The sequence below is a fragment of the Chanodichthys erythropterus genome, chromosome 9 (assembly GCF_024489055.1).
Source record: "Chanodichthys erythropterus isolate Z2021 chromosome 9, ASM2448905v1, whole genome shotgun sequence".
Classification (NCBI taxonomy): domain Eukaryota; kingdom Metazoa; phylum Chordata; class Actinopteri; order Cypriniformes; family Xenocyprididae; genus Chanodichthys; species Chanodichthys erythropterus.
The window spans coordinates 10,577,085-10,588,530 of record NC_090229.1 but is presented as its reverse complement, the minus strand read 5'-3'; the positions used below and the strand labels follow the sequence as shown (position 1 = coordinate 10,588,530).

General features: G+C 38.8%; 1 protein-coding gene across 1 annotated transcript in view; it reads left to right on the top strand.

The window, feature by feature from the left end:
• Nucleotides 1–833: 833 nt before the first annotated feature.
• Nucleotides 834–11,446, top strand: part of kcnn1b (potassium intermediate/small conductance calcium-activated channel, subfamily N, member 1b) — a 45,202-nt gene continuing 34,589 nt past the window's right edge. Inside the window, exon 1 of the mRNA XM_067395613.1 lies at nt 834–1,580. Coding sequence (XP_067251714.1) covers nt 834–1,580 — 747 coding nt within the window. The remainder of the gene's footprint in view (nt 1,581–11,446) is intronic.

Sequence of the window (11,446 nt, the reverse complement as noted above, 5' to 3'; positions counted from 1 at the left end):
GCGAACGTAATTGACGTTCTTAATTTATTTTCAAACACCAGTGGTTTTTCTGATATATAAATCAGAAATGACAGGAATGACACTACTTCTCACGCTTTACGGACATATCGCCAGAATCTGACAATCCGCAATAGACCCTTTTCACATTTCCGTTTTTCTCAGAAGGGGAAGTCATCATAGTTGGGTAAACTTTTATAGCGGTGAATTAGACTATATTTTTTGAGTTTCCATTTGCGCACATAGCTAAAGAAAAACTCCACAATAGTGTTTTCAAAACTTTCAAAAAGAGGATAAAAATAAAGAGCGATTGACAACAGCAGTCAGAAGAGAGAAAGATGTCATTTTTACCGTCACTCCCGTAGCCGCTGTATTAGAAACACCCTCACAGCAGCGTTTTTTTTTTTTTTTGTAATTTGATGCAAATGTAATATACTACTAAATATAGTGTTATAAATGTACATACATTTAAAAAAAAAAATAAAATATAAAAAACTTCGCAGGATTTACGATATTGATGACCGTTAAAAAGCCTCATCACAGTCGCATGGAATCGCTCGAGCGCTTCCTGTTGCTATGGTTACACTATTAAGCCAACACAACTTTTATTCGTTAGCGTTTTTTCGCTGAACCTAAACTTGTATAAAAATGTATTTAAACTAAGCCCCCCCATCATTTTGTTTTGCTTTCCTTTAGGGGGTTCGAATATCAATTCGGGGAGTCCGGTTTGAACACCCCCCCCCCCCATAATTCGCACCTCCCTTAGTATACTCATTCATATAAACACTTCGACTGTCACATGTAGGCGGGGCTCCCTGTAACTCCATAGTGACGTGATGAGGCTGGTCTTGGTCAAACCTACCAATGAAACGGGCCTTCTTGACTCCACCGGGGCTGCGCGCAGCGAAAGGGTGCCGGATCATTGCAACGCAAAGCGGCACTCCGCCGCAGGTGAGGCGGGGATGCAGCATCGCTACTCGGGAGCCGTCCATCAGCACCACCACCAACACGCGGAGCACAGGGGTGGCCTTAGACAGACCGCACACCCCTTGCCAAAACAGAGCCAAGAGAACCTGCCCAGCCCTTTCAGTCAGGAAGCACCAGTCAAAAGCCAAGGGAGCAACCCAAGTCTCACAGACTGTTCCAAACCCTCCCTAAGTCGGCAGCAGAGTGTTGCCAAAACTGCGAATTGCCAACAAGATCATTGTTCGTGCAGCTGCGGATTGCAAGAGCATCAACAGCTGTTGCAGCAACAGCAGCATCCAAGCCAGCGTCACAACCCTCCACCTTCCCTCCAGCTACAGGTTCAGCAGCAGCGGCTGCTGAGGAGCAGCCTGCCCAACTGCTGCGTGAGAGGATCCGGGGAGCTGAGAAGCCAGCAGCCGTCTCTGCTGCAGCACCGTGAAAACGACAGCCTGAGATCTGACGAGCAGCGGAATCCAGCTCATCACGCCCGTGCATGCACGCCTGATAGATGCCAGGGAGCCAGGAACTCCGTTTCGCCGCGGAGTAAAAGCAGCCCGCTGTCTTCTGACAGTCGCGTGTGGCTCGAGGAGAATAAACACAGACACGAAGGCTATAAGGTAAACCTGCATATACCAATTCGTTTTTTGTTGTTGCGCACAAACCGCATGAAATACGCATCGTTTATACATGCGCTCTGTGAAGTTTATGCTTAACAGGTGGCCAGTTTTATCAATGCACCCGATTACGCAGGCTTCGGCTTGACTCTGGGAGGTCATGCTTGATATCGCTTGCCATTTTTAACACCACATTTTGGCCGTGTAGATGCAGAAGGCAGTTGCAGTTTGTAGTTGCTAGGTGTTGGTATTCGTGTTAACCTCGAAAGCATGGAAGGAAAAGAAAGAAAAGGCGGGGGGTGCTTGCAACAGGCTGTCCATGATTCCCATGATGGCGTTTAATAGTAAGTAAACATTATGAAGCATTCATTCATTCATTCCTACACCAGCATCATTTATATTTAGTCTAGCCCTGAATGTTCTAGCCTCCCTCATTATGTGAGTCACAGCTTATAATTATCTATCTATCTATCTGTATATCTATCTGTATATCAGTGCATCCGTCGCCTGAAAGGACCAGGGACAGAAAAGCAAGGCAGAAAGGCAAATCAGTGTCATTCATTCCTTGTGGGAGAGCCGACCCTGTTTCTGCCTCGCTGTTCCATTTTCTGCCTGTGCAAGCCAAGGGAAAACCCCCCTGAGTGGCACTAACATGTACTTCAGGCCTGTATTATTCATGACGGGTTAGACATCACTGCCAGAGCGAAGAGACATTAGTATCAGTTTAGTTCACAATGCACAGCAGATGGAGGTAAAAGCCATCACCGATCCCTTCCCATGAAATCTCTCATAAGTCTTTCCTGTTTTTTGCGTCAATCTGTTTCTTTCTCCGCTTGACTGGTTCTTGTGTTTGACTGCATTGTGTTTGTTCTAAAAAAAGTGATTGTTCAACCTGTGCCATTTGATTAATTTGTAATTTAATTAATTGTTTTAATGCACGATTCAGAAACAGCATTGGTAGGAAGTAAAATAACCCTGGGAGCTGGGAAACACACATTTATGCTGAATTCTCTCGGGTTGTAATTATGTAAATATTTACGCAGAGTTTACAGTTAGGCTTCTTCTTGATTGTGCATGAGAGGGAGTGGAAGCACTGGGATGTGCTGTGGATGTTGAGGGAATGACTGGTTGGGTATGTGCGAGCAGGCAGAGGGGAGAATCTCTGGGTGTTGTTGCTCTGCAGCTGGTGTTCTGCTGCTTAATCAAGGGTAATTTGTGGAGAGTATAATTGTCTGAGCTCTCTTGTCTCTGTGTGTATTCAAACTGAAACTAGCCAAAGGCTCTCTCTGCAATACCTGCAGTGTGAGTGTGTCTACTATGTCAAACTATGTCAAGTGCTATTGCTGGGATAGTATGGATTATTTATAAAAGAATATGTTCTAATAGCATACTTGGGCATCGGTTTGAATTATTGATGCATACAGTTAAAACACCTTGCTATTTTGGAATAATTCATCCATGCATTTTTAAATACCTGATCATTTTCCTGTTTTCCGATGACAGCAACAGCCAAAAAGCCTTTGATTTGAAAACAATGTTCTTGATTCTGCTGTTTTTGTTCTTGCTGTCTTCTAGCCCATGAGAGTCTCTGCAGTTATTTGTGTGATCGTGCAGTAAATTTCACTTGGGAAAAGGATGAAAATTATGTTATGAAGTCACTTTCTTCAAGATATAAATGCGGTCTTTTTAACCTATTATGTGGAAAACCGTTTTGCAAGTGAAACATTATAACATTGATTTTTTTTTTACTACTTTTCTTGATGCTGCTGGAAAGCTTTCCCAGTATTGCTAGTTTCAGTGGCATTGCCATGTGGTCACTAAGTTGTTGCCAAGTACTATTTAAATATAAATCTAAGAGATTTTTTATTTTTTTTTCACAGATTTTATCACCCGCTGTGCAAAATACATGTCCATTCACTTAGAAATGTAATTAGACAATTAGACATGATTTGAGGTGTCATTCATATTCATATATTTATCACTGTAGCAGGATGAGTTGCACGCACTCTTAAAAATAAAGGTTCGTTACTGGCATTCTATGGTTCCATGAAAAACCTGTAACATCCATGGAACCTCACATTAAAGGCCAGTTCACACTACACTGACAGATGCTGACCAATGCGGACAATCACCAGTTTACAGTACGTCGCTTCTTAGACATTCCGCAACCCAACAAACAAGCTAAAACAAGAAATAAGATCAACGGCAACAGACGCTGACAGGGTGAACACACTGATCTAACAAAACCTGGTCCCATTTGTTGGTGCAGAGTGAATTGGCCTAAAGGAAAAAAAAAATGTTCACTGAAAGGTTCTTTGGGGAACAAAAAATGGTTCTTCTATGGCAACACTTTGAAAAACAAAGTTTTTATTTTTAAAACAGACGGTGACCAACAGGGACAATCACCAGATTACAGTATGTCACTTCTCAGACATTTCACAACCAGACAAGCACAGATTCGACATGTTCAATTGGTAAAAAAAAAGGTCAGACAGATGCCGATGGTTAACACACTGATCTGACAGAGGCTATGTTCAGACTGCAGGTAAATGTGGTCCAAATCCAATTTTTTTTATACTCATATGTGACTCAGATCTGTTTTTGTCATGACAGTGTGAACAGCACAAACCACATGGAATCTGATCTTTTTAATTCTGATTTGGGCTCCTTCCATATGTGGTCTTAAATACGATACAGGTCTGATATTTTGCAATGTGACCTTAGTCTGTCAAATAGGAATCCATGCAACTTTTACGTCACTCAACATTCATCACAATTCTGCACTCATGGGAGTCACTTCAAAGATTTTACGTTGTTAAGACAGTTCCGAAAGGTAGTCAGTGATGGATATTGATGTGTCAGAACTCATAAGTATTACAGTGACAGCTCTATACACATGCAAAACATCATACAAGTTTAAAAACTGCTCTCTTTTTTCACATCCTCGTGTTTTTTTCTTTCTAATATTGCATGCACATAAATTTGTTGGGTTCAGCAGCAGATCAGTCTTTTTATCGTTCTTTTGTGCGTGCGGGTCAGTTCAGGGCGATAATCTGTTCACACTGGAATCTGATATTGGCCACATTTAAAACAACAATGTGAACAGCTATACAAAAAAAAGCTATCTGAGCAATAAATTGGAATTGAGCATTAAAGGGATAGTTCACCTAGAAATTAAATTTCTGTCATTAATTACTCACCCTCATGTTGTTCCAAACCTGTAAGACTTTAGTCCAAATTTTCTGAAGAGACTCGATTGCTTTATATGATGAACAGGCTTATATTCAGATATAAACATTCATCAACTCACACATCAGTTGTGGTAAATGGAAGCATCAGAGTTTCAGTTGCGTAGCTTTCTATGGAGTAACAGAAAGCATTTGCGGGTTTGGATTGACATGAGGGTGAGTAACTAATGACAGAATTTTCATTTTTGGGTGAACTGACCCTTTAAAGCTTGCGGTGTGAACGTAGCCAAAGTGCCTGTCTGTGCAGTGTGAATTGGCCTTAAAAGTGCTCTAAAATGTTTGGAAGAATAAAAAAAATCTAATTAATAATAGTATTAATGAATTTCACTATTTGAAAAAATGGATTTCACTATTTTTCTTATTACAGCACATGATCTCTGGATAGTTGCTAGTGAAGTGTTTGGGACCGTGTGTTCTTGTGATGCCATCAGCATCTAGCAGCTCTAGTGTGATTAGTCACATGGTATTTACGGTTTAGTTGATTGACTCAAAAAGTTCTGTGTGTTCCCATGAGCAAAGATGGCAGATTTCTTATCCTCCAAGGGTCCTGAGTGAGCCAGACAACTGGCATTGAGATTGTAACTGATAGCTTTCTCCAGGTATAATGATTCAGTCGACATAAATATCACAATTGCTGAAACAAATCACTTACAAATGTTTCTCTTATTTTGTCTCCTACATCGTACGAGCCCTGAGGTGCAAATTTTTGCAACACGAGACGTGGGAAGATGTCTGGTTGTAAAGATCACATTTTGATAGTGGTGAGCAGTTAGAAACGATATTCTTGAATAGCGGGATCTGTAATCAGCTCTCAGGTCTGCTGCAGACATTTCATTACAGAAAGAGACCTGAGGAACAGAGAGTCCGATGCCACATCTGAATGAGTGCAAATTCAATGTCAAAATAGATTTGCTAAATTGGATTTGTACGGACCAAAGCTTGCAGAGAGGGGAATGAAGGAGCTGGGGAGGGTGAAGTCTAAGGGCCCTTCAGCTTTGACACGCACAGAAGAGAATATTGGCTAATATGGAAAATTATCGAAATGTGAAATTGTGAGGCTGAGACAATGAAAAAGGCCATTGCAATGTGGTAAATGCTTAGCCTGTTGCATCAAAATTGAGTAAATGGAGATGGTGCAGATGTTGTTTTTGTGACTGATATATGATCAGTTTTGTAGACGTATCCCAAATAAGCATAAAATTGTACCCGGAGCGTGCAGCTGTGTGTTTTAATTGACTCTTCAAGGTCATGCGAAGAATTTCTAGCTTTATGCGTCTTTGTTGTTACAGCAGCTGTGCTGTCATTTGTGTTGGAAGTTACATTTTGACGCATCCCATTGGAAAGAAAAATCACAAATGAGATCTCTGCAATATCACAATTGTTTCTCTTGACAGCAATGTGATTAAATGGAGAGCAAATGGAGACTTTTGCTTAAAAAAATGCAGTAATCAATGTGCCTCCTTTAGAGTTTCAGAAGAGATCAATGTCACTAACCGCACTGAGAATTAAGTCTGCAATGAAAAGTCAGGGATTTCTCTATGTATATTATTTAGATTTTAATAAATGTGAATAAAACAGCTCATTTGGAAATTGGAAGAAATATCTATGACATATATAAAACACACAATTTACAGTAGTACAATTTAAAAGTACTTTACATTCAATTTATTAAAAGTGACAAAAAAAAAAAACTGGTCACACTTTAGATTAGGGTCCAATTCTCACTATTAACTAACTATTAACTATAACTTTTGCCTCAATAAACTCCTAATTACTGCATATTACTAGTTAGTAAGGTAGTTAAAGGTAGTAAGTGAAGTTAAAGGGTTTATTTTGGAATGACATGAGGGTGAGTACTAAATGACAGAAATTTCATTTTGGGTGAACTAACCCTTTAAGGAATTGGGTAGGATTATGGGATGTTGAATATGGTCATACATAATAAGGCATTAATGTGTGTTTTATAAGAAATAATAAACAGCCAATATCCTAGTACTAGCATGCTAATAAGCAACTAGTTAATAGTGAGAATTAAACCCTAAACTAAAGTGTTACTGAAAATCTTTTAGTTTGTTCCAAAAAAAAAAAAATCAAATAAACATCAAATAAATGTTCTTTTAAACTTTCTTTCATATTAGAATGATTTCTAGAATTGGAGTAATGATGCTGAAAATGTATCTTTTAATCATTACTGGAAAAATTACATTTTAAAATATATTCAAATAGAAAATAGTTTAAAATGTAACATTTATTTTTGATCAAATAAAATGCCTTGGTGAGCATAATGACTTCTTTCACACACACACACACACACACACACACACACACACACACACACACACACACACACACACACACACACACACACACACACACACACACACACACACACACACACACACACACACACACACACACACACACACACACACACATGTTTGTTTTTGTGAATTGTGGGGACTTTCCATAGACTTCAATGCATTTTACACTGAACAAACTGTACATTCTATCCCCCTACCCTGCCCCTACCCCTAAACCTAACCCTCACAGGAAACTGTGCAAACTTTTACTTTTTCACAAAAACTCATTCTATATGATTTATAAACCCATTTACATTGTGGGGACCGCTGGCTGGTCCCCACGATGTAGGTGAACTCAGGTTTATATTACATCATGGGGACATTTGGTCCCCACAATGTAATATAAACAAAAGCACACACACACACACACACACACACACACACACACACACACACACACACACACACACACACAAAAAAAAAACCCTAACTGACCTCAAACCTTTGAACAGTATATAAATGTATTTAGCCACTGAGCATAGCCTCAAACTCATTCAGAATCAATGTAAACATCCAAATAAATACTATACTCACGTGATCCGATGCATGCATGCAGTATGCATGACTAACATCTTGTAAAGATCCATTTGAGGGTTATATTAGCTGTGTGAACTTAGTAAATGCATTGTATTGTAGTCGAGAGCTCGGGGGGCAGGGAGCGCGCGATTTAAAGGGGCCGCAGCCTGAATCAGTGCATAGTTAATTATGCCCCAAAATAGGCAGTTAAAAAAATTAATTTAAAAAAATCTATGGGGTATTTTGAGCTGAAACTTCACAGACACATTCAGGGGACACCTTAGACTTATATTACATTTTGTAAAAACTGGTTCTAGGGCACCTTTAAGATATTTCTTCTCTACCTGTCAGTCTCGTACGCAGTTAATACAGTTCAGTGCTTCTGTGTACTGAGCTGGCGTTTGGACGCAAACACAGAAGCACTGAACTACATTCACTGCCTCAACTGCATACAAGATTGACAGAATAGAGAAGAACTTGTTGAACTAAGTTGTTATTTTTGTTTTGTTTTTGCACACAAAAAGTATTCTCGTCACTTCATAACATTAAGGTTGAACCACTGTAGTCAAATGGACTATTTTAACGATGTCTTTACTACTTTTCTGGACTTTGAATGATGGTAATTACGTTTGCTTTCTATGGGGGATAAAAAAAACTTGGATTTCATCAAAAATATCTTAATTTGTGTTCCAAAGATGAACGAAGGTCTTGCAGGTTTGGAACGACAAGTGAGTGAGTACTTAATGACAGAAATGTAATTTTTGGGTGGACTAACCCTTCAAGGCCCACTCTTCACACTTTATGCTCTTCACACACCAAGAACAATAACTACAAAGATAACTATAACGATAACTATATTAGACTCCACACCAGCAGAGGATATTATTCTGGTCATTTGCCCTATTATTTTAGTCCTGTTTGTGCTGAATAAAGTGTAATCAGACTTTAGCCATTAATATGTTTATAAGGAACTGAAAAACAACAAATTTCAGGGCATGTCAATAACTCTCCGGGAACCAAAAACACCCTCAGACCCCAGAGGGTTAAATGCTGTTTCTCTTAAAGTAGGATGGATTCTGGTTTTGCTGTCAATGTTATTATCGTTCATCAGCTGGGAAAAAATCATTCTGAAAGTGATTCCAACGATATTGTTTCTCTGTGCCATTATCATTATAGCTGTGGTGTGGACAGAGCTATTCTTTTATATTTAGAACAATTTCTACAACTATATCTTTGACATTATTGATCAAGCATTCTGCGTTAGTTCAGGCAGGCCTCGTAGTCAAGCTCCGCTATCAGCTGATTCACAAATTCCAACCCCACCCATATCAGCTGATCTGATTTCTATGGACTCAATTGGCAACTCTCAAATAAGGTGCATTACTTAAACCCAGCTTCCATCTCTCTGCTTGCTTGGCTGCTTCCACTGCATGCTGCTTGCAACCCACCTCCTCCCCACTCTCCTGTATTTAACTTAAAGGAACACTCCACTTTTTTTGAAAATAGGCTCATTTTCCAACTCCCCTAGAGTTAAACAGTTGAGTTTTACTGTTTTCGGAACCATTCAGCCGATCTCCGGGTATAGCGGTACCACTTTTAGCATAGCTTAGCATAGTTCATTGAATCTGATTAGACCGCCATATCAGCCTAGATTCAATGAACTATGCTAAGTTATGCTAAAAGTGGAACCGCCAGACCCGGAGATCGGCTGAATGGATTCGAAAACGGTAAAACTCAACAGTTTAACTCCAGAGGAGTTTGAAAATGAGCCTATTTTCAAAAAAAGTGGAGTGTTCCTTCAATCAGTGTTTTTGTGCTACTCTCCCAGTTAAAAAAATGGGAGGTTGTTCCCAGAAGCTGCTGCTGTTCCCGGTCTTAGCTTTCATGGAGCTCATGAAAAGGACAGGGAATTTAGAACAGAGCCATACCGCCAATAAAAAATTGACTAAAAAGTTTGTCTCTGGTAATTTTTGTACTTACGTGGTCCTGACTGAATTATAGTTATCATCCTTGATGTGATCGGGCCTTCATTGTATGTCAACAATAGTCTCAAGGAGCTGAGACAAAGTTTATATTTAATTTAACTAAGACCCTCTGTGTAATGAAAATGCTCTGAGGTTGTATTATTTTAAACCTCAGGATAATGTTAATATTCAACCTTATCTTTCCGGAACAGATTTTAGTTTATTGTACCTTTTAATATCTACAGAAAGAATGACTTATATCAGAATTGACTACTGGCTCTCTGTGGACATTGATGGAAAAAAAAAGCTCATTTGGCAACTGGCAGACCATGTTGGCCTTGGAAAGAGTGGAAGTTTTGACAGGAGCTTTGCTATGTATTGCAATTGATCCCTGGAGCTCTTTCATCAGAGAGACAGTCACTGCGTGTTGGAAATCAGTTCTGGGTCTGTTTTATTATGTCTATTACTGCTCCATTGTATTTGAAGTACTATAGGTTCACATAAGCAGTACAAGGACAATAGATATATTTTTTCTCTATAGCCTACAGTATTTCTGTTGAAGAAGGAGAAGTTCTCCAAATATACTCCAAAGTGTGTGTGTTTGTGTTCCAACAGTAAGTGTCCTTTCTGTCCTTAGAGTTTCATTCTTCTGAAAGCTTGTTTTTCCATCACATTCTCATTAAAAATGCGAAATAATTTGTATGACTTAACATTGTATGATGAACTTATGATTTTGATCATATGAAAACATGAGATTTCATATTACAGTGATGATTAGGGTTAGGGGTAGGGTTTTGTTGCATTTAGGTTTAGGTTATAGTTTAGGTTATATGCAGGATTGCAAAGGGGCAGAAAATTGACTGGAAATTTTCGGCCCATTTGCATCCGTAGTTATATGTAATTTTTAATATATCCCTAATATATCTGCTGATAGACGGATCCGCTGTTAAATGCCTGCTTTCAAACGCTCCCGTGTGTATCTGTGTAAGCGTTTGGAGCATCAAAGATGTCTATTTAAAACATATTTTTGAAGTGTTGATCATTGTAGCCCATCACAAACATATCTGTTGAGTGTGTGAACACAATGCCCATTCAGAGGTGTTTAAGAATCTGCTCAACAGTGCTCACATTGTTTTATTTACAACTTCAAAAAATAATTTTTTACAGCATACTTTTAAAAAAAAATCATACAATTTTGCCATTTCAAATGAATTCTTCTCAACTTGATGTGACTTTTTAGTAATACATTATATGCACTTGTATAAATGTAGATGATATAAAATTTAAATTTTAGAGTATCTTAAAATATACAGGTTATAATATCTTAAAAATTCTTACGTCTACTAGAAATACTACATGTAGTATATTATGTATGTTTATACTACGGGGTTGTTGAATGCTTGATTCTGATTCGTTTGCGTCATGGCCGCATTACCACCTCATTGCATTAACGGCCCGTCGTCAATTATTCCTTGCATTTTAAATGGGATATTCAGTGTGTTCCTAAAAGCGTACAGATAGTACAAGAATGTACTTTTGGACAACTTCCCACAGTATATTTTGTTAAAAAAAAACATAAAAGTGAGATAAACTAAATGCTGCACAGAATATAAATTCCCTGTTGCCATGTGAGAAGAAAGCCATGTGAAAGACTTCATGGGAACTGTCTCGTACGAGGGGCCTAGATGGACATTTACTTTTGGGGGTCCTAAATGCTTGTTTTTTCTTGTCCTGAATCATATTATTTGTAAGCTTAACCGTCAGTAGTAGGAGTGCTGTTA